This window comes from Sceloporus occidentalis, unplaced genomic scaffold (assembly GCF_023333645.1).
Source record: "Sceloporus occidentalis isolate IW3139 unplaced genomic scaffold, rSceOcc1.0.p SCAF_60, whole genome shotgun sequence".
Classification (NCBI taxonomy): Eukaryota; Metazoa; Chordata; class Lepidosauria; order Squamata; family Phrynosomatidae; genus Sceloporus; species Sceloporus occidentalis.
The window spans coordinates 3785996-3809791 of NW_028317040.1; the positions used below are offsets into that span (position 1 = coordinate 3785996).

A 23796-nucleotide genomic window follows, 5' to 3' on the forward strand; every position below is an offset into this window, starting at 1 on the left:
TAAACAGAATCTGGTTATAATAATGACCTAAAGTACATGAACTTATTAAGAGGTATGAAGAACATAGCAAAGCTCCAAGTACCACATGCTGCCTGTTAGTCTACAGACCTAAGACGCTGTAAGAAGGGATCAGTGGGAATTCCTTTTGCCAGGTATCCAAATAGAGATGTTTAAAAACAAAAGCGTGAGGTTGTTCTTGCCTATATATATCTTCCTTAACTACAATATGTACATGAATGTGCGCATTCCAGGCATATTTTACCATATCTCCCCATTGTCATATTTCAAACATATCAAATGTATTTGAAATAATTCTTTTTATTCTCTGTAATTGTTAACAGGAGCAGCAATACCTTTACACACATGAGTACAATGTTATAACATTTGCTGGTGAGGATACAAAGGCCACAATTATCCATGAGCTCTGCAGGGACACACGCAGATCAGGATTCCATCACAGGTCGGGTCAATATTGGGATTGGATCCAATCCAAGGTGTGAAAGCAAAAAGAGTATGATCATCATTTGTTTGGGGAATTCATAACACAGTGTTAAAGAAATTCATGAACTCCCATTGCAGCTGAACCATCCAGGTTACCCCTATCATTGTATGATGAGATTTTAAATTTATTCTTAGTCGAAACATATTATAAAACTGAAAAGAGGTGTTGTCCATAACTTACAATGCTAAGTTGCATCATAACTGGTTTCTCTGCAATACACAGAAGTTCTAGGATGCTTGCAGAATTTTTTAACAATGTAGTGGATCTTAGATAAAGTATCATATTTTTTTACCAATCATCTGACACAGGAAGCGGCTAGAACAATCTTTTCTATTGATGTAGATAAGATCCCTTGTTATTGATCGGTGGTAAAACCAATAAAGTGACTCCAGATGCTGGGCAGAGCCAGTCCCTTGTAAGTTCTAAAGCTGCTTTCTCAAGACTCAAGGTAAAAAAAATAAATGACTTAATCAAAAGGAGACACAAAGTTTTTAAAATTTACTTGCTCTTAAATCAACAGATGATTTAAAATTATTTTCCCCAAATGTCCTTTATTAAGTACAGAAGAACAAAAAATGTATACATCAGCAAGTACAGGCAGATAAGATGGGTACAATAAGCACTATTATAAATATTTGCTGACAAGTATCTCATCCCGACACAGAAGAATGTTTGCATTTATTAAGAAAAGAAATCCACATTTTTCTCTTATTATTTTTTTCCTGTAACAATAATATATACAACGTTAATAGAAAACCCCCCCAAAATAAAATGTTTACGAACGCTGGCTTTAAAATTATTTGTGTGTTCTTTTCAGGTTTACAATTTTCAGAAGTTTTGATCACAGATTGGCGGTAACCCTACCTGTGCTTGTAGCGTTTTAATTCCCTGCACGCATCCGACTTTAAACATCTGGAATTTGTTTAATAGCTGATGCAAAAGATATATGAAGTCCACAGCAGTTGGCCTCTTGCGCAGTGGTATTTGCTAAATGCTCAGCTTAGCTGATACTATGGATCTAAGACAGTAATTATCAATAACCAACTGATCATAAGCAGTGTTTAGATTAGACATGGTGCCCGTGTACAGAGTCCCAAATCAAAAGTCATCCCAGTATAGGTGTGATTTCATTCTAAATAAGTAATGTCTTACTGACGCAGGGAACTGAATAATAAGGTTGCCACATAGTGCAGCCATTTAAGTAGTATATGTTCCCAATAGCATGCGTTCCAGAAGGAAACTTACACACCCAACTTGTGCCTGTGGGGTCTATTCACTAAACTCAAAGTTTAGCTTATGCTGAGCTCACTAATTCGCCATTTGCCAAGCATCTCTTGGTTTCTACAAGCTGAGACACGTTCGCTTGAAACTGATTTTAAGGCAGGCATTCAACTCATGAGAAAAGTCGAGAAACTTGAGTTGCAGAAGCAGATTTGTTGTTAGAGGATGGAAACAAGTGCAGGACCCCAGGTTGTATTAGAGGAAGCCTCAAGTCTGAAAGCCAATGACTATAAAAATATACAACGTATGCTAAGGAAATATGAATGTGCTGTGCCAGTGATGTGAGGGGGGTACCTGTAGCTACAGAATGTTTTAGGTGTGTATGTATGTGTATGGTTATATGTATGCTTGTAGTGGTCTCCAGCCATCCGGCGCCCTGAGAAGTTCAGTACACCCAGCCGTTACTCTTGTTGCAATACTTCGTCCTCTATAATTTCTCCACTGGCTATTTCACTCACATAAAGGCTCAGGTCCTGACTCAATCAACATTGAAACCAGCGTTGGATCCGCCTAATGGACACAATAACAAAACCCTTTCCCTGCTCCATGGAAGAGCAGTGTGTTATTTTAAACATTAAACCCATGCGGCTTCCTTTCCGAAGGAATGTGACAAAAAGCTTGATCAATGATCAGAAGTTCAGTTTGATATTTGATATTTAGACACGGGGTAACAAGTTAAGACTCCCTTCTTAAGACAATATGTGAAGAAAAACACTTCTTACTCTTTTTTTGTGGGAAGCACATGGACTGAAGTATCAGATCCCCTGACAAACCCAAAACTCCAGGGGAAGACAAAAATTCAGTTGAACAAAAAATAGAAATGTGTCAATATTAGAAATTACTTTTATGAACCCGTTTTGCACTCATCCAAACTAAATAAGCAATCTCTCTAACCGCCTTTTAAATGCTGCCATAATTCAAGGGACATTCCCACTTAATTCTCTGTCCTAATATTATAATTAATTAGATTTGCCGGTTAAAAGATCAGGTGAGTTCCACTCAACTTGTATCGCTATTGAAAATAAAACACCTGAAGTGTTTTGGTAACATACATTGAACACGTTTTGGTGGACTATCCATCTCAAATCGTCTGAGACATGAGCATTTTCTTTACATTATTTTATTAAGCTAATTAATATATCCCGGAGTGATTATAAATAAAGTTGTGTAGGATCTCAGAGTGAGAAAATTAAAGAGCAGCAGACAACTAAATACAAACCTCTTACATTGTCTTCACTTGGCATGAACATTTTTCATGTCCTAAGCAAATCCATACCCTGCACGCTCAGTCTCTATTTCACTAAGAAAAAGCAAACCTAAGCAAATTTATGTTATCAAGTTAACAGATTTAAGAAAGAAAGATATATATATATATATATATATATATATATATATATATATATATATATATATACTCATACATACAGGAATTCCTCTAATTTTGTGAAAAAAAAATGGGTCATTGAGGATGGCATGAGAAATTAATTATATGCTAGTTATGTCACCTTTTGTAGATTACCACTTCCATAAAGTATAATTTACCTGTTAAATGTCTGGACAACAAGTAGACTAATTAAAAAGCATGGGGTATAGGTAGTTTTGATACATTAACTTGGTTAAGCTTAAGTTATGATGGTGGAAGTCCCCCTTTAAAGACTGAGGTGGGGAAAAGGCTGATGTCAAGAACATTTGGTTAGGGAATTTTTGAGAGAATGGATCCGTGTGTCTGCGCAACTATATCCACTTGGATCTTCTTCGGTGTGAGGGTCAATTATATGAGTAAAAGTTTGATAACCTAGTACCTAAAGAAGATTTAAGTGGCCAATAAGCCATAGCATGCTGTACCCAGTACCACACAGCCTTCTGAGCAGAGCGCTGGGACATCCTATACCAGCATTCAGTACAAAGTATGGTGGTTGTGGAGGTAAGTGCTCGGGATACTGCCATAGGTGAGGGCAGCACCAGCGATGTATTCTGGCCTAGAGATACTTGATATGTATGGATTATCTCATTGATAGACAATGGAGGGCCAGAAGTACTTGGCACTTTACCGGATGTTCAAGTTTGCCGATGTCATGCCTCAAACCAATAATGGTTGATCTTGTGTATAAGCATTGAGCTTCCTGAAGAATATCGAAATACTTCTCAAAAGTTTCTGCCTCGTATGGTTTGTGAGATTCGTAATATGTTAGTTCATATTACCCTTGGAATGACTGTTCACGCCATCATATTCTTTAATACTAAACTTTCTTGGGCTGACTTTTTGGTCTACCCTTTGGCCTGTAATTTCAGTACAGAGTAAGAATAAATGTAGTAATATCTCAAATGATTAAAATAATTAAAAACACAGACGTGTTGATGTCTATGTAGAAAATAAAGCTTTCATCCATTCCCTACAACTGGATAAATCCTCTTTCACAGAGTTGAGAACTGTTTAGAGTCTGCCAGCCAGGAATCGAAATGCCAAGCAAAGCCTGGTATGAGTCTCAGCCTGTCCAGAAGAGTCATCAGTTCTGCTGAATTAGATCATTCATTCAACAGTTTGAAATAATCCCACATGGGATTTATTCACTAAACAGTGAGATGAACCTGAGTTTCTGTGCGAAAAATAGATTTAAATTGAGCATATTAACTACTGTACACACAACTTTCTGTGATATAGTGGGACTCTCTTCTCGATTGGTCTACCAACGGCTTAGTTCTGGGACACTCGCTCTTCTGAATTTACATTGTCTCCTCTGGCAAACTAATTTTGTCCTGAATGCTGAAACACCCTGCTCTACCTTTCTACCCCAAATCTCTCTCCTTGCCTGTTTTTGTCATGGCAGTAATTGGCTTGCTTTGGTTTCCGGCTGGATGTCTGCATGATTCTTAAAACTTATCTTCTCTCACTCCGATGCTAACATTCCTTCTACCTGGACGTCAATGGTGCAATAATTATCCCTACTGCACACACTCGTCACTGTATCTCCACTGACTCCAACCTCTCAATCACCCCTCACGTTCATTCTAATTCCAAACACTTCTGCCTACATCTTAAAGAACGTTGCTTGTGTTTGTCTTTTCCTAACACACAATGCAACGAATGCTCTTGTTCATGCACCAGATATCTCCCATCTTAACTCCTGCAAATAAAGTCTTCGCTGGTCTCCCCCATATCCATCTTGCCCTCGACAAGTAGGTCAGAGATCATAGTGCAATACAATATATTTTACAGAATTGGGGATATGGTTACACACAAATAGGAGCCAGGCTCTGACATCCAGCCAGCCCTGCTACAGATTATATATATATATATATATATACATACACACATATAGTAGAGACTCTTTCACATTTCAGTAGCGAGGCATCAATACTGAAACGAGCATTGTTTCAAACTTGTAAGCACTCTGCTACATTCTATCACAGTCTCGCCTATAGATACTAGCATGCATTCTGTAAGGGTTAAGGCATGGTGGGCGATTGTTATTGCAGGCTGCGTGCACGCCGTGGAAGAGCCATTGCTCAGCATTACTCTCCATGCTGATCCACACACAATAACAGCCCCTCCCTCCTACCCACGTGTACAGTCTGGGTCTGCTTCACATGTGCTTCGTATGCACAGTCCAGCCTTTTCACGGGGAATGCAGCCCGTGTAGTGTGTGCCATGTATAGCTACACGGTGTGCATATCAGCATATAGAGATAAACCCGAACATCGATAAACCGACAGTGTAAAGGAAGCAGCCATGCTACGTGCACAGGAGACATGAATGCCTCAGGGTGCATTTGCAGTAACCTCTGACATCTCCCACGTGCCTTTTGGATGACACGCATTATGTGCTCCCATCAGTACAGGGATAAAGGGTCATGTACATGCCTGCAGTGTACAGAGATTCATCTGCAATGCAGTGTGTTGGGCATGCCATGGGCCAGGCAGTGAGAGGGTTCAGTGAACACTTTGCGGGTGATGGGCACAGCAATACTTGATCCCACTTGTGAATGCATTCCTAATGCTTATCTTCAGATGGTTGGCAGGCAGTAGGTAGACGGAGGGTATTAGTGTTATTGGCAGGCAGTAGGTAGACGGAGGGTATTAGTGTTATTGGCAGGCAGTAGGTAGACGGAGGGTATTAGTGTTATTGGCAGGCAGTAGGTAGACGGAGGGTATTAGTGTTATTGGCAGGCAGTAGGTAGACGGAGGGTATTAGTGTTATTGGCAGGCAGTAGGTAGACGGAGGGTATTAGTGTTATTGGCAGGCAGTAGGTAGACGGAGGGTATTAGTGTTATTGGCAGGCAGTAGGTAGACGGAGGGTATTAGTGTTATTGGCAGGCAGTAGGTAGACGGAGGGTATTAGTGTTATTGGCAGGCAGTAGGTAGACGGAGGGTATTAGTGTTATTGGCAGGCAGTAGGTAGACGGAGGGTATTAGTGTTATTGGCAGGCAGTAGGTAGACGGAGGGTATTAGTGTTATTGGCAGGCAGTAGGTAGACGGATGGTATTAGTGTGATTGGCAGGTATTAGTGTTATTACCAGGTAGTGAGTAAGCCCAGACATTATTACCTAGAGTATGTGTGTGAACAGTAATACTATTGCCATGTGGGCAGTAGAGTAACACAGAGCCAGTAGAGTAACAGCACAGCAAGGCAATAGAGTAACAAAGTGTTTTGGACAGGAGCGTAACAGCGCTGCGGGGCAGCAGAGTAACAGAGTGCAGGGGCAGCAGGGTAACAACACTGTGGGCAGCCAAGTAACACCTTTTTTGGGCAGTAGAGTAACAGAGTGCAGGGGCAGTAGGGTTACAGCACTGTGGGCAGCAGAGTAACACAGTTTTTTGGGCAGCAGAGTAACATAGAGTGGAGGGGCAGTAGGGTAACATAGAGTGGAGGGGCAGTAGGGTAACAGAGTGGAGGGGCAGTAGGGTAACAGAGTGGAGGGGCAGTAGGGTAACATAGAGTGGAGGGGCAGTAGGGTAACATAGAGTGGAGGGGCAGTAGGGTAACATAGAGTGGAGGGGCAGTAGGGTAACAGAGTGGAGGAGCAGTAGGGTAACATAGAGTGGAGGAGCAGTAGGGTAACATAGAGTGGAGGAGCAGTAGGGTAACAGAGTGGAGGAGCAGTGGAGTAACAGAGTGGAGGGGCAGCAGGGTAACAGCACTGTGGGCAGCAGAGTAAAACTGCGCGGCTGGCAGCTCGGGATAAACTCGGTAACCGAGTATTTAACGTGCAGCGGATGCAGACAGCCTGCCAGACAGCTCGGTTCAGCAAAGGGTGCAGTGTCTGTCTCCCGCTTTCACAAGCAGGTAGACCAGGGGAGGGAGCGGAGAGGAGGGACAGGGGAGGAGAGCGGGGAGGGAGCTGCTAGAGGAGGAGAGCCAGGCGATGGAAGAAGAAGCGGAGGAGGACGAGAACCTGCCACCGGGGGAAGAGCAGGGGATGCGGGACAGCCTGCTTGGGGGAACCCCGGAAGGGGTGGCGGTACCCGCTGAGGCACCCGGACCGGGCAACCGGGAGAAGGAGGTCCGAAGCAGGCCGCCCGAGGGAGGCTTCGGCTGGGTGGTGGTGCTGGCGGCCACCTGGTGCAGCGGCTCCATCTTCGGCATCCAGAACTCATTCGGGATCCTCTATGTGATTCTTCAGGAGGAGATGGAGGGCAACAAAGGACAGGGCATGGACTTCAAGACAGGTAATCTCCCCACCTGTCCCGGTACTTCCTCTAGTTCACTTCTCAGCCCCTCTCCCTTCGGAGAGTTGTGCACGTGTCGGCGCGGGGTGTCCGGGAGTTACAAAGCGCTCTCTTCCCCGGTGTGTGCGCAGACATCGCGCTCACCTCTTCCTGGTACTTGGCGCTTGGTACATCTCGCCTCCTGCGCACATACTTCGGACACACGTCACTCAGTCTGTCTGCATCACACGGTACAATGCTCTGGATCCAGCTTTATAAATCGCCCAAATCCTTCACATCATCCTCATACTCCGGTTCTCGCAGGACCCCTTTCATCACTGCACAGACTTATGGCGCATTTCACGTGTTCCCTAATACCCAAAATGTTACAAACTAATTATCATGCTTACACCCCCAGACAGACACATGCTTACACTCCAGCACATGCTTACACCCCCAGACAGACACATGCTTACACTCCCGCACATGCTTACACCCCCAGACAGACACATGCTTACACTCCCGCACATGCTTACACCCCCAGACAGACACATGCTTACACTCCCGCACATGCTTACACCCCCAGACAGACACATGCTTACACCCCAGTGCATGTTTATACCCCCGGACAGACACATGCTTACACCCCCGACACATGCTTACACCCCAGTGCATGTTTAAACCCCCGGACAGACACATGCTTACTCCCCCGACACATGCTTACACCCCAGTGCATGTTTATACCCCCCTGACAGACACATGCTTACACTCCAGCGCATGCTTACACCCCCAGACAGACACATGCTTACACCCCCTACACATGCTTACACCCTAGTGCATGTTTATACCCCCGGACAGACACATTCTTACTCCCCCGACACATGCTTACACCCCAGTGCATGTTTATACCCCCCTGACAGACACATGCTTACACTCCAGCGCATGCTTACACCCCCAGACAGACACATGCTTACACCCCCTACACATGCTTACACCCCAGTGCATGTTTATACCCCCGGACAGACACATGCTTACTCCCCCGACACATGCTTACACCCCAGTGCATGTTTATACCCCCTGACAGACACATGCTTACTCCCCCGACACATGCTTACACCCCAGTGCATGTTTATACCCCCCCTGACAGACACATGCTTACACTCCAGCGCATGCTTACACCCCCAGACAGACACATGCTTACACCCCCTACACATGCTTACACCCCAGTGCATGTTTATACCCCCGGACAGACACATGCTTACTCCCCCGACACATGCTTACACCCCAGTGCATGTTTATACCCCCTGACAGACACATGCTTACTCCCCCGACACATGCTTACACCCCAGTGCATGTTTTTACCCCCAGGCAGACACATGCTTACACCCCAGTGCATGTTTATACCCCCTGACAGACACATGCTTACACCCCAGTGCATGTTTTTACCCCCAGGCAGACACATGCTTACACCCCCCGACACATGCAGTGCTTCTTCCTAACATACACAATGGATATGTAGAGTTACAGTAAGGTATCCCCATCACTAATAGTATGGATGTTTACACTGCCTTATACACACGCGAATACTGCTCATCTGATGTATGCACACACGTATATACCGGTCATCAGCCCCCTGTCATAATAACGCATGGGTTACATGTATATCCGCATCTTTAATACAGGAGGTGGGGTGCGTGCCCACAGCTAGTATACATTTACCTCTAGGACCAGCATAGAAAGGAACATCCTTAACATAATAAATAGAAAATGAAACTCAAGCACCACTTATGTCCTGAATTAAAGCTGCTGTTCCACCTACTCTATTATTCCTAGTAGTGCTGAATCAATGCCCTTCAAAGAAATAACTCTTTAATCATCGAAAAATGTCTCATTCTTGAATTCTTTTGACACAAAAGCAGACATTAATGGGGAATGCCCTACTCCTCTCTTAATAATAATAGTAATAATAATATATTGTCTGAAGCCTTCTACTGCTGGCAGCATCTGGTTGACGTCGGTGCCGCTTTCATGTATGCTGATAGTATGTGTCTCACCTTCTAACACCTAATACCTGCCCGTCAATCTCGATATGATTTGTCGCATTAAAAGTGACCTTGTGCTATGTTTCTAGCTCCCTTTTCTAAGTCGTGAAATGAGGGCTGTGTGCCTGTAATGGTTCTTCTATCCTTCTACGTGTTGCATTAAAAGGCGTTGTGTTTTTATTGTATGAGTCCGTAGCCCCGTAGATGTGCATTATGAATGGCTGACTAAAGTGAGCTTCTGCTGCAGAAAAATCTCGGCTGGCCCGGTATTATGTATAGTTAAATCGGCAAGGCTTCATCCAAGTCTCATTACCTTCTGAATTATGCATTATACGGGGCTAGTTTAGCCCTTCATCTTGGAGAATGCTAGTTTTGGCCCTTCATAATAGCGAAATAAGGAGCAGAGGGCACAAATGTCCTGCAAAGTCTCAAAGTCAACTGTGCCGTTAGTAAATAAGCCCCTGTGTGTCCCTTCCTTGTAGCGACGTTTTTTAAACTAGCCCACTCTTTGGTATTAGGATCCCAAAAATCTTGATCTTACTGAGAGCTGCGCTAGGATAATGTCAGGGTTAAGCGTCCGCTCCTTGGGGTAGTTGGCATGTAGCTGGGTGTATTAGGAGGAGCTGGTCATCAAGCTCTTGCTTTCCTAATGTTAATAGAAATTGTTGACTGACGCCTTGTCACTTCTCATCTTAAGCCATTTTTTATTAACCTCTACAAATATTTTATTTAAAAAAAACAAAAAACTATTAACTTTTACGTAAGTATGTGCAGCTGTGCCTTGGGGGGGGGGCAGTTAATCGCTCGCTTTCTTCCAACATGCGTTTATTCTAGAAACGTAGAATAAAACAGCAGTGTGCCCATTTTTCCTGAAAGAAGAGTCAGACCTTAATCGGTCCTTGGATTCAGGATAGCTTTATGCCTGTCCCACGCATTTTTAAATTCCCTCACCGTATTAGCCTTTACCACTTCTGCTTCTTTACGTTCAATCTGAACCACTGACCCTCTTGTTCTAACACTTCTCCTCTGAAATAAAGTGCCATCCTGTATGTATTTAAACATTTCTATCACATATACACAAATTCAGATCTCTTAGCCTTTCCTGGTGATAGTTATCCTGCAATCCCTTTACATGTTATGCTTCGTATTACATATATGTTCATTAAGTTCGGTGGGTGTCATGGACCAGAGCGTGACTCCCTCCCATGGCACTCGGCGGGCTGGATCAGATAGGTGACAGCGAATGCACCAATAAATAAGAATACACTTATGAATGCGACATGATGCCATCTGCTATCGGGGAGGCAGATGTTTTTCTGGTATTAGCTAAGAATGCGTCGTCCGTGGGGCGGCCCACACCTCCGTCATGCTATAGTATCAGGCGAAACCCGAGCTGCTTCTCACTATTCATGTGCCGGGAGCCGGCGTGTATACCTGTGTATAGCGCCTATAATCTTCAGAGACATTTAGTGATTACCTGCCTATCCATAAATTAATTTGTTTAAAGCTGCATTTTCTGCGTCGGTGGAACAGAATATTTTATTTTTTTTTTTGCTCGTTCTATTGCGTTGGGCGTATGAAGCGCTTGCATGCTTTGTGTCCGCGCTGCCGTTCTGCAGGACTGAAAGCATTCTGGCCGGGCCGACTTTAAGCCAGGATTATCCAGGCTCCGGCTCACGAGCTTTTGTTAAACTAGTATTCCCAGGCTTGTCAGACACAGGATACGGACCGGCTAGCTCTGCTCGGGGCTATAGGGCCTAATCTGTTGGCTATGTGATTGCAAAGTATAGTACGGAGGTGCAGTGCTGAAAGACTGGCTCATAAATGGAACAAAGAAAACAATAAATCTGGAGCAATAAGCGTATATTCCACTCCACACGTCTCCATTTGCTCCACTAACTATAATACATAGAAAAGTGGCACGGTGCTTCTGTTTTAGGCTAATGTAAGCTATTTTGTGCTGCTGTTTTTAGTAAACCAGGGATTGGAGCAATTAGTCACGGTGCTTGTTTACCAGAAAAGGCTACAGTGAGCCATTTCTTCTTCTAACACATTCTATGATTCCGCGTAAAAATAATAATTAATAATAGCGTGTAATTTATAAAGTTTATTGCATAGGCTACTTTCACTTGTAATTGTGCTCATGCCCGCTTAACAGCACTGTATAAATAAACGATAATAATAAATTCAGCAGACTGCAGCAGTTTACTAACCGACACATTAGGTATAGAGCGCAAGCTTACACTCTTCATATACATCAAAGAAATCCAATGCACGTTCAGGAAGAATGGCAGGGTGTACTGTTTGTATATTATATTAATGGAGGAGCAAGCCTTCATCCGTGTTTTTGCCATTGAGAAGTATTCAGGTCATAAACACCGTAAGAGCCTGACATTTAGCCTAAAAAACATCAACAGATGGTCATTCAGAAATCGCTAGTGTAAAAATAAAAACAATACAGCTGGGTGCCAAGAACTGAGCTCATTCTCCTAGTGATCTAACGCTCAATGAGAAAGTTGAGCAATTGCACAATCATTTTCAGCTTTAACGATAACTAACCATACAGGTCCGTGCCACCCAAGCTGTACTTTCTGTGTTTTCAATATAAGTATATTTATTTCTGGCGTTAAACAGCCGGCACACTGTAACGCCTGTATCTGCAGGTTTAATAATATTAAAAGTTGCAAGTAATTGTTGAGATGAGGTCACTGAATTTGCTAGTGGATATACAGTATCTCACAAAAGTGAGTACACCCCTCACATTTTTGTAAATATTTTTTTATTTCTTTTCATGTGACAACACTGAAGAAATGACACTCTGCTACAATGTCAAGTAGTGAGTGTACAGCCTGTATAACAGTGTAACTTTGCTGTCCCCTCAAAATAACTCAACACCTTGGCAACAAAAGTGAGTACACCCCCCCTGGAGGGCCGCAGGTTGGACGCCCCTGGCCTAGGCTATAAGAAGATTGCCAAGACCCTGAAACTGAGTTGCAGTACGGTGGGCAAGACCATACAGCGGTTTCACAGGACAGGTTCCACTCAGAGCAGGCCTCGCCATGGTCGACCAAAGAAGTGCACGTGCTCAGCCTCATATCCAGAGGTTGTCTTTGGGAATTAGACGTATGAGTGCTGCCAGCATTGCTGCAGAGGTTGAAGGGGTGGGGGGTCAGCCTGTCAGTGCTCAGACCATACGCCGCACCCTGCATCAAATTGGTCTGCATGGCTGTCGTCCCAGAAGGAAGCCTCTTCTAAAGATGATGCACAAGAAAGCCTGCAGTTTTCTGAAGACAAGCAGACTAAGGACATGGATTACTGGAACCATGTCCTGTGGTCCGAGGAGACCAAGAAAAACGTATTTGATTCAGATGGTGTCAAGCGTGTGTGGTGGCAACCAGGTGAGGACTACAAAGACAAGTGTGTCTTGCCTACAGTCAAGCATGGTGGTGGGAGTGTCATGGTCGGCCTGCATGAGTGCTGCTGGCACTGGGGGGGCTAAAGTTCATTGAGGAAACCATGAATGCCAACATGTACTGTGACATACTGAAGCAGAGCATGATCCCCCTTCCTTTGGAGACTGGGCCACAGGGCAGTATTGCAACATGATAACGACCCCAAACACACCCCCAAGATGACCACAACCTTGCTAAAGAGGCTGAGGGTAAAGGTGATGGACTGGCCAAGCATGTCTCCAGACCTAAACCCTATTGAGCATCTGTGGGGCATCCTCAAACAAAAGGTGGGGGAGCGCTAGGTCTCTAACATCCACCAGCTCTGTGATGTTGTCATGGAGGAGTGAAAGAGGACTCTAGTGGCAACCTGTGAAGCTCTGGTGAACTCCATGCCCAAGAGGATTAAGGCAGTGCAGGTAAAATAATGGTGACCACACAGAATATTGGCACTTTGAGCCCAATTTGGACATTTCCACTTAAGGTGTACTCACTTTTGTTGCCAAGGTTTAGACATTGGCACAAACCAAAGAGGGGACAGCAAATTTACACTGTTATACAGGCTGTACACTCACTACTTTACATTGTAGCAGAGTGTCATTTCTTCGGTGTTGTCACATGAAAAGATATAATAAAATATTTACAAAAATGTGAGGGGTGTACTTACTTTTGTGAGATGCTATAAATGGTTGATGCCCAAATGCCAGAGGTCGATTGAGGCTGATGAAAGTTGTAACAAATTTTCAAGGTATTAGGTTCCCAGACCACAGGTTTGCAGACGGGATCTTGATCTTAAAGGCGCAGATATACCCAGGTTTTGCAGTCATTGAAAAATATGTGCTTTACCTGTTTGCTTGCGCATTTCCAGTGATTTTTCACACTGGTTGGGTTAAGTATTGAAGGACAGCGTATCTGTGCCATCTACTCGACAAGCTGGGGATCAAGGGGGTTTTGAAGGTGCGGAGTCAACCTCACAAATGCTGTTGAGGCTTATAAAATGACATAGCTGTTCCTTTAAGATCTACTTAATGACCAAGGATTCTGGGTGTTTTCACTTCCTGTATACATAGCAAATCTAGAAAATCTGCACTTACAGACCAGTGAAAAAATGTTTGAAATGTATGGCACGAGGAGAGCTTCAACTTGGGTTTGTGTATACAGGAGGCTCATGACATGCATTGTACTCAAGTAGTAGTTTGGTGGGCGATCTGGTGAACTCTTCATCTGCAACAAGCCTGGATACTCCGGGGTAAAATCTGTGGTATGTGCTAACAGTGGTGCCAATGTAATGGTTGTGCTAAACATGGTAGAAGAGATTTTTCAGGTTGTTTCGGGTGACAATGACCGTGAGCTCATAAATATTTGTTACCTTCTTTGGACAAAGTACACCATGGCAGCTTCCTGTTTGTAACAATACAGTGCGCCATTTTTTCCGCTGTGATGCCCAGGCTTTGGGAAAGTGTGTTTAAGAATTTATCCTTTGTTGTTAGATCCGGCAACAAGCCCAATGGCACCTATTCAGAATAGAAAGTAGGTTGGCCTGTCAGACTGGTAAGGGTACCCGTGCATAGTTAGTTAAAAATAGTAAGGTTTCTCTTAGGAGTCCAATGCTTTAGATGATGAAAAGGTGGAGAGGCATCAAAATGCTGCAAAACTTTCTGTTAATTTGGATGGAATCATACAATAAACGACCCGTTTGTTAAAATACAATGTTATGATTAAAGAGGGGGCATCTACAAGCTGCTTCTGGAGTCTGTTCTTCTTTTCAGTATTTGCTTGATCTGCACATGAATGTGGTCTTCTAAGTGTGTTCCCACACAGGTTTTGTTTTCTTAACAGTCGTTGCGGGGGTCTCGGACAGCTGGTTTGACTTTATGAAGAACATTTTCCCAACTTCACACGTCCTCTGCCGTCTTTGTAAAGGCTTTGGAGGAAGGTTAAAGTGTATTTAAAGGACGTCCCAGAGTAAAATATTTTAATACATAATGGAGCCAGTCTTGCATGAACTCTAAACGCTAGGGCTACATTTTAGAGGGGGTGAAATGTAGCCGAGTCTCACTCCGTGTGAGTCCACTGTGGCTGCGTTTGCTAATGTTTGTTTTATCTACCAAAATGAAAATATTTTAAAGGGAGAACTATCACATTCCAGTATTATCCACATCCTTACACCTACACACAACACAGCGATTAGGTTTTATTTTCCTTTTAACTTTTAGTTATTATTATTATAAACAATATCTTTCATTTTGTGTCGTATTGTATGTAAAGCATGATTTTGATGTCACATCTGGTTTTAAACTGGTGTGAAGTGGCTTGTATCCCAGTTATTTAAAATATGCCCCAACTACCTGCTGATAACAGTAATTCAGTAACTGTTTATTGCTTATTTTATAAATGTTGTGTTGTAGTAGCTGTAGATCTGTCAATTGGGGGATTCTCTTTGCAATCGAATACATTTTAATTCCACATTAACTGGTTTTCAACTCAAGGTAGGGCAAAAATGACTTGGTGTTTATGAAGGACCTCTGGGGACATAAAACCTGCCTGCTTGGCGGCAAAGAGATGTGGATTCCCAGAATAAAGCTGAGCGATACGTAGAATTTTACGCAAATTGCTGCTTCTATGGAATATAATGGTACACTTGCCTACATAGGTTAAAAAAAATAATTGAGAGGAATGTAAAATATGACAAACACCCTGCGTGTCATGATGGTGTCACAAAAGTTTTTCTATTTTTCTATTTTCTTTTATAACCTGTCTTGAACGGGAGTATTTTTTTAATTAATATATAGATCATTTTGCATGCAGGTTTGAGGAAATTAAAATGTGTACCGCTTCTGATGGAAAACACTTCAAATGTTTTCCCTAAATAGTTTGTAATTTCTGTTTATTAGAATTCCATCTGTGTTTTCAGGGAATTTTTCAATGACCACTGTTTTGCCACCTAGTTAGTGTGTTTAAGTGCTGCTAAGCTCTCTGGATCTGGTTCTAGTTTGCTATGGTGTTTATTTTTCAGGAGATCTAGAATATAGTGATTGTTATAGATTAAAATGTAGAAAAGCAGGACTGGACTTGCCTCCTGCCATGGCTTCGAGCTAGTTTTACATTACAAGATTAGATGTTCTAAAGGGAATAATATTAATCATTTAAAGATTAACACATTGTTTAATTATTCTTAAAACTCTTTAATATTATATATATATATATGTGTGTGTGTGTGTGTGTGTTTTCAGCATTTCTGTTTTTTTTGTTTTTCAAAAAATTTTATTTTTCGCTGTGGTTTTTTTGGGGGGGGCAGACGTGTGTTTTTTTTTTTTTTTTTAATCTTGCATAAGAATATCTGGTTCTATTTTATCAGCAAAGGGTTACTCTGATAAAAAGGAAATAATGTCTGCTACCATGATGAATATTATTTGAGTCTAATAACAGGTGGAGAGAAGGTATTCCAGCTGCAGGCTGTTCTTGTTCAAGAGGGCTAATGTCATAGAAACATTGACATTCTTACCGTACAGAAGGAGACTTTAGTTAAAAGAAGGAGAAATGTCAGAACGAGGGATCAGAGCTGAGATATAAGGAAGTTTTACTTTACCTAGATAGTGGTTAATAAATGGAACAGCCTTCCAATAGAAATGGTAGAGGCTAATGGACTGGTTAAGGACTGAGTCTTAACAGCAGACTGTTCATTTGTTTCCATGTCAACAGGCAGGATTTTTCCATTTGAGATCATGCCTAGGGGTGCCGTAACATTGGGCACTTCTGCACGGTGTGGCTTCCTACTTCCAAAACAGGTGCTGGTTATGTAATCAGGGAAGAGTAATGTCCTGTGCTCAGTATTAAAAATGTAGTATTTATTCTGGTTCACACTCTACATTCAGCGCATATGAGCTTCTGGTTTTAAAGTTTTTAAATATTTTATATGAACCACTTAGTACCTACTAATCCGACCCTCCTAAATATATGGCTTTTTATGAAAACATTTCCCAGGCCCCGATTGCTTTTCAGGCTGTCACAACCTCTGTAGTGCATCTGCAGAAGGAGCCCTTCTGTTTTCCATGCATCCAAACTCTGTGCCGTGGGATACGGTGGCTTTGAATATTATGTCCGTGCGAAAGCCATAGTTGACTTTTAGATAGAAACGCTGACCATGCATTTGCTAAGTATTGTTATAAACAATAAACAGGTCGCGTAAAACAGCTTACCTTTGGTGCTAGATTATATTTTAAAAAAAAATCCTAAATATTGCACTGTACTTTTTTGCTTTTTTATTTGTTTAACAAATACTGTCTGTGTTGGGTCTACATGTATTTTTATGGCTGCACAGTTTTATCTTTTTTGGCAAATTTGCTTTTGTTTTTATTTGTAAAATTCACACCATGTTTTAATTATTATTATTATTTTATAATACAATTTGAACAAATTATTTTAACCCACCTGAAAGTCAGTTTCCTTTAGCTACTCATAAAAGTCTCTTCCTGTTTTCTGTTTTCTACGCTACAAACAGCCAGATTATCCATCATGCACACTAAGCATGTGCCTAGGGGCCTCAGGTTCTGGGCTACCAGTGCTTTAGTTGCTAATCCAGCCTCTGGTCGCACTGTCTAGGCTATTGTATACAAGGAGATGGGCACTCGTGACACACATGTCCATCTTCTACTAGTTCAGCAGTTCCCAACATGTGCTTAAGGACCTTTACTGACTATAAATCAAATAACAAGCTTTATGGAGTCGTTGTGTTGCCAGTCAGTGAGCAACGAGGATGTCATTTCAATGCTGAGATACATTTCCCACAGGCAAGAAGAGGCAAGAAATGGAAGTGCGAATACAAATCAATTGTTGCAGCTAACTTTAAAAGTGCCATATGGTCTGCGTAAAATGTTAACACTGCATATAGGCATTTTTCATGTTCTGTTGATTAATGTACTGTTTATTTTTGGTGTCAGAGTCCCTATAATATTTTCTAAACTTTTCAGCAGTTTAGGACCCCCCCCCCCCAGTAATACATTAACGCTACTTAATTTGGGACGCCATGGTTTTTTGTAGCATCTGTAACATGCATCTGATTAACCACTTCCTTGCCTTGGAATGCTGCAGTTGAAACTATTACATGAAACACATTTTGCAGAAGATGAAACCTGGTCATGCTAGAACAAGGGATATGGAGAACTCTACAGACATGACCTTGATAAGACAACAACTGCATTGTAAGCAAAACGTGCAGATAATTCTTCCCTCCAAACACTGTAATTTCAGTAAGTGTTTCGGTATACTCTTGTGACAGATCTATTTTAGACAGTGACGGTATTTGAACAAGTGTGTTGCTTACCTCCCTGGCACTGGGATATGATGTCATCAATGTTGTTTTTTTTAGGTGTCACTGTTGGATAGTTTTTTTGCGCTTAACAACTTGATATGAAGCCCTGCCCAAAGGTCCTTGCCGCATAAGGCGGAAGCACTTTTAGCAGTGGAGTAACTTCAAGAGCCAGAACGGGACGCTTTCCCCAAGGCAACCTTACCACATTTTGCAGAACTCTCTGTTGGATAAATAAACCCTTCAGCCAGCTGCTAATAATGGATTAGAACGGTGTGTGTCTGTGTGTAGTTATGTAATACAAGCTATTTTTACTATATAAACATTTCTTTTATTGAGCTGTAGTTCATGGGTTTTGCCAGGGGTAAAAAAAACTTGCGTCTAGGTCAAGAGCCTCTTGGAGTAAGGTGTGCTTGTGTGAGTAACTAATGCTTCTGTTAAATGATTTTTTATTTAACTAAAGACGCGGCTACCACGTTTTACCAAATACAAACACAATCGTGTTCCAAAAAGGCTGTTAAATCTCCTTTTCTATGGCCTCGGTTTTTCTTAGCCCCTCTCTTTGGCAGTAAAGATTGTTGATCCAGGCTCATCCCGCATCCGCTTTGGCTGTATAACTTTGACAAGGAGGACTGGGACATCCTATTCGAAGTCTGCTTTGTGATGGGCACACAGTAAGTCAAAGGGAAAGCAAAGAAATCCTGCAAGAAGTGAAAAGGCACAATTTAACAATTAGTTAAATGTCAAAACCCTTCCCAGAAATTTCATTTAATTATTCAAATTTAGCTTGATCCATATTTTTGCCCAGAACCCTTATTTGTCATGTGGCGCAAAAGCGTGCGCTGAAAGGTTGTTATCAAGGCAACTGAAAGGGTTTCTTAAAAGCTTCTAAATTTTTATAAGAGTAAACATTTTGTGGAAAGAATAATGTGAGAGATCTAATGTTTGTTTTAACATACTTGTGAGCTCAATGTGTTGCCTAAGCGGAACAGCGTCTTCAAACACCTTCCACAAGCTGATGCTAATACTATACTGAGACTAATGAGACATAAAATGTAACTCAGAAATCCCTCATCGCAAACACAGAATTCTGTCAATCTGCATTGTCAAAACATTCTTGTACTTTACATTGATACTTTGGACCAGGATTTAATAGTAAAAGTTGAGTTCCGTTGTGTTTTTGTATGAAGGGAGTTTCTTTTCTTTTTTACGCACATTGTTGGGGACCAGAAATTTTATTGCATGTGGAGTTTTTAATTCAAGTGCTTGTAAACACGGGAGATCAGCACACGGATGGGATGTATTTTTAAGAAATGAAAACAAATTGTGTCATTTGAGTGTTTAGTAGCACAAGGCTGTGAGTGTTGTGTAGACAGTATGTGCAGCTACTCCTGGTCTTGGTAACTCTTCCTGATTTTACAACCTTTTAAACTGTACATAACCTAGAATACTATACACCAACTCTAGGAACCACTCTAGATCTGATAATCGTAGTAAGTAGTAAAATAAATAAAGTAAATTTGGTGGTGTAATGTAAATAATGTCAATGCATAGCCCAAAAAGTGAAAACATTCCAAAACGCAGATTTCAGACGCCTGTGGAATATTTGTATGTAGTGAACAGCCCAGAAAACAGTCAAAATTTTATATCCACAAATGTTTCATGATCTTTAAGGTGTCCTCTCCCTGATGTCTGGTCTTCTCGGCTGCAGCCAAGAAAGCAGAAGGGGATACCAGTGTAGCATGTAAAGTCATGATTTCCAAAACTAATATGACCTTTTTATAAAAATAACAGTAAATAACATGTTAGCCGAGGCGCTGCAGTGGGATGCCTACGGAACGAATAATAAAGTTAGACTGTACTCATTGTGGTACGTAACCGGTACTTTACAAAAGGACTATAATCATTTGTGAACCATAGTAACCGGTTTTATGTTTCCTGGCTGGCAACACACTTAAAACCATTCACATGTTCTATCAATTGCATCATGTTACCTCTTATGTAATATCTGTAACATGCATGCTGAATGCATTGCATCATTGGGATCTGTTTTGTAACATATATGAACACACAGCATCGAAACACAATACAAAAAAAAGGATCGATACACATAAATTCTGGTCTGGGATATACTTTTAACAAAATAATGTTTTCATGAACCGCAAAAACATTTGAACATTTCGACTCCCTGCTTTTACTGGGCAATGTGCTAAAGCTAGCGAACTATTCTGGAAGAAGAGATGAGCTGGATTTACAAAATGATTAATACATTCTAGGAGATGGTGATCACAATAAACATGCATAATGTAGGTCCAGCTGTAGGAGAGACGCACTGGGGACCTTTTAAAATCCAATGTAAAGTCAACGCCGTGAAGTACTCAGTTCCGCAAATGTGTGGCTTAATGAATACTGGTTTGTTTAGAAACTAATTTTAGGAAGAAATATTAAAAATAACCGTTGACAACTAGGTCTTTTCAGAGCAAAAATGATTATCTTTTTCCCGTGCATTACAAAAATATAGTAAGGAAAACAACTGGGAACAACAGAATACAAAAACAGCCAATATAAAGGTTATGTTTAATGTTTCATTTGCCTCTATTTTTTTCTGTTTCAAAATATTGATGTTGGGAGAGGTTTTTTAAAAAAAATCTTTAACTATTTTAAAGAACGTAAAGGTTTAAAGCAAAAGTAAACTAACCTTTCACTCTAAACCTTTTGAGGGTAATGGAGGTTGGTTATGGTTCAGATATTGCATTGAGTTGGGAATTGTTTGAGGCTCATGACCTGAGGAAAATGTTCTTTTTAGTTTGTTTTTTTGTTCTGTGATTCTTACAACATGATGAAACATTAAAATCTGAGTGTTTGGATATATAGATATATATATTGATATATATATGTTGTTTTTTTTTATATTAATATGGGGTATCAGCCTTGGCTATTAAATGGCTCACAGAGACAGGACATCCGCTGTTAGGGGTCTATTCTGCGCAGAGGGAAGGAGCTTGGACACAGCTGCTGTTGAAATTAGCGCCTTTTCCGGATACCGTAGGCGCCTCGAACATGAAAAATGTTGCTATAGAACCTCAAACAAAGAAATCTGTGTGGTCCTCCTAGGGTAAAATTACTTTTTGTGAAATTAAAAGCTGCATTCATGAAAAGGGGCAATAAATAATCTGGATATTAAATGGAGTCTTAGACATTAAATCCTACGCAATATCATGGGGTATTCATACTTTAGAAAGAAATAAGGCTAAAATGTGATTTATATCTTCTCCAGAGAACTAGAGGATTATTATAATAAGCAGAGAGTATTGAAGACCCATTTCATTTTGGCTTGTTATTTGTTACTTTCTCAGTTATTGGGATAGAGAGGTGGTGGCGGGGTCATCTCATTACAACCACCCACTCTTAGCACTGCTGCTGATCTAAAAAATCATGTTCTACCATTGTTTGGCTAGAAAGTGCCAGAAAAGCTGTTTTTTAATGTGTTTTTGTTCCAAAACATATGGAAACATCCATTTTGAGGTTTTGGCGTAACAAAATTTCATTTATAAAAATATCTGTAACTTGTGTGTTTTTGCCAATAAGTGTAATTGTTTTGTAGTTATCTGTTAAGGAGGCTTTTTACATTTTGGGACCAGAACTAGTATAATTGCAATTAGTGCTCTCCTGCTCATACTCCTTTCCTATACTGGCTACTAGAACCAAGCAACATCCACCAAAGGTGGGTCTTGACTTAGCATGAAAAATCACCCAAGAACAAAAAGTTAAGACGTTTGCTCCAATGATATACACAAAAGACAGGTTTGTAATACATTTCATTTTTCAATAGTTTTTGTCATTAAGGTCACAAATCTTTAGGAAAAATATTTGAATCCAGTTGTCACAAATCAAATTGCAAAATAATTTGCTGTATTTCATAACCATAATCTTTGCACCAGTGCATTAATGACACTTATAACTGTCACATAGGAGACGAGAGCATGACAGTTTCAGAACCTTTAGCCTTTTTCATTGGTTAAAATAATTATATTTGTTTTTTTATGTATAAATTTATTGTAAACATATGCATTTTGACGTTGAAGTTTAATATTGACAGACATAGTTTTTATTACTATGAAAGTGCCACAAATCAGACAACTAAATCAATAAGTAGAGTATAAAAGCTGTCTACTGCCCATATTGACGTTTCTGAATTTTTCCACAGTTTCAAAATATATTTAATAACCAATTAGTACTAACAGCTGACTGGTGTGGTGTTTAATTCTTGTGAAGTTGTATATATATATATTTCCCTTTTGTTCTATTCTTTTTATTCTCTATTCTGCAATATAACGTACTCTTTTTCTTTACACTGATAAGGCTACTTTGTATTACAAATCAAAGAGACCTAGAGCGAATACAGTACAAATATCCAAAGGATTTCCTTTGTATATTGCAAAACAAATTGTCTGAAAGGTATTGTGCCAGAAATACACATCCTTACGCAGAATAAGAAAGCATGCATACATCAAAGTCGAACTTCATGGAAGATGTGGTGAACAATTCTGCCCGTAAACAATTCATTTGAAGCATAAACAGATTGTGAAACTCCCATTTTGCATTCAATCCTCTAGAGACCATGAGTAATTGTCATCCAGATTTTCCCCTCTTTTGTTCTGGACAATGATATCCTATCTCCACCCCATCTGATTCACCATAGCTCATATATTAGCTGGCATTTTGGATTGCTAATGTTATGTTTAACTCAAAGACTTTTGGAGCAAGGCCTGTATATGTTTGTCGGCGTGCTATGATAACATATTCCGCTGTAAACTCCCTTTCTTTAACGTAAAACATTTACGGAACACTTTTTTTCTTTCAGTTCCTAGTGCAGAAGAGCAGATTTGTATTTCAGTAAAAAAGGGGAGCAAATATATTTCCGCAGTTATCGGTGATCTATGATTTCATAAGTAGCATCATATGGGATTTAACTTCTTTCCTGGCTATTGAACCAAGATGTCATCCGCCTTCCTATTAGGACAAGAGATATGTACTAAACTACTAATGTGATTACAGTGTTCAAAGCACTGCAAAAACAGACTTATTCAATTAAATACTTAATGGTGAATGGTGAAAAATTAATATCTCTGCCTGGCAAGTCGTTTTATTTCTCTGCCGGTTTGACCTTTTTAAGTAGACAAAGAAAAACCTCAATGAGAAATAAGTCTATTTACAGTGTTCATCTGTCTCTGAATTTTAAGGTCGTTCCTTCTAACAGCTAATGTGATGCAATGACATGGCAAACTATTGACTAGGATGTTCTCCAGTTGGTACTTTAGCTGGGGTCCTTCAAACAGCAGAGATGGCCCTGTCTAGATGTAGCTTTTCTGAAATTGATTTCTTCCCCAGATAATAGGTTCTGCTATAGGAATCTCCAGCACCTGTGCATCCTCCTGCTACATGCAAACAGATGTCTTTCTAAACATTCTGTACAGTTCCATATGCTTCCTAGGAATGTTCCAACAACATAATGCACATCAATGATTAGTTTTGCAGGATTATGTTCAGGATATAGTTAGTTTTG

General features: G+C 40.9%; 1 protein-coding gene across 1 annotated transcript in view; it reads left to right on the top strand.

The window, feature by feature from the left end:
• The first annotated feature begins 7148 nt into the window (after positions 1 to 7148).
• The window catches only part of LOC149287498 (monocarboxylate transporter 8-like), a 59478-nt gene continuing 42830 nt past the window's right edge, over positions 7149 to 23796 (top strand). Inside the window, exon 1 of the mRNA XM_089492836.1 lies at positions 7149 to 7452. Coding sequence (XP_089348962.1) covers positions 7149 to 7452 — 304 coding nt within the window. The remainder of the gene's footprint in view (positions 7453 to 23796) is intronic.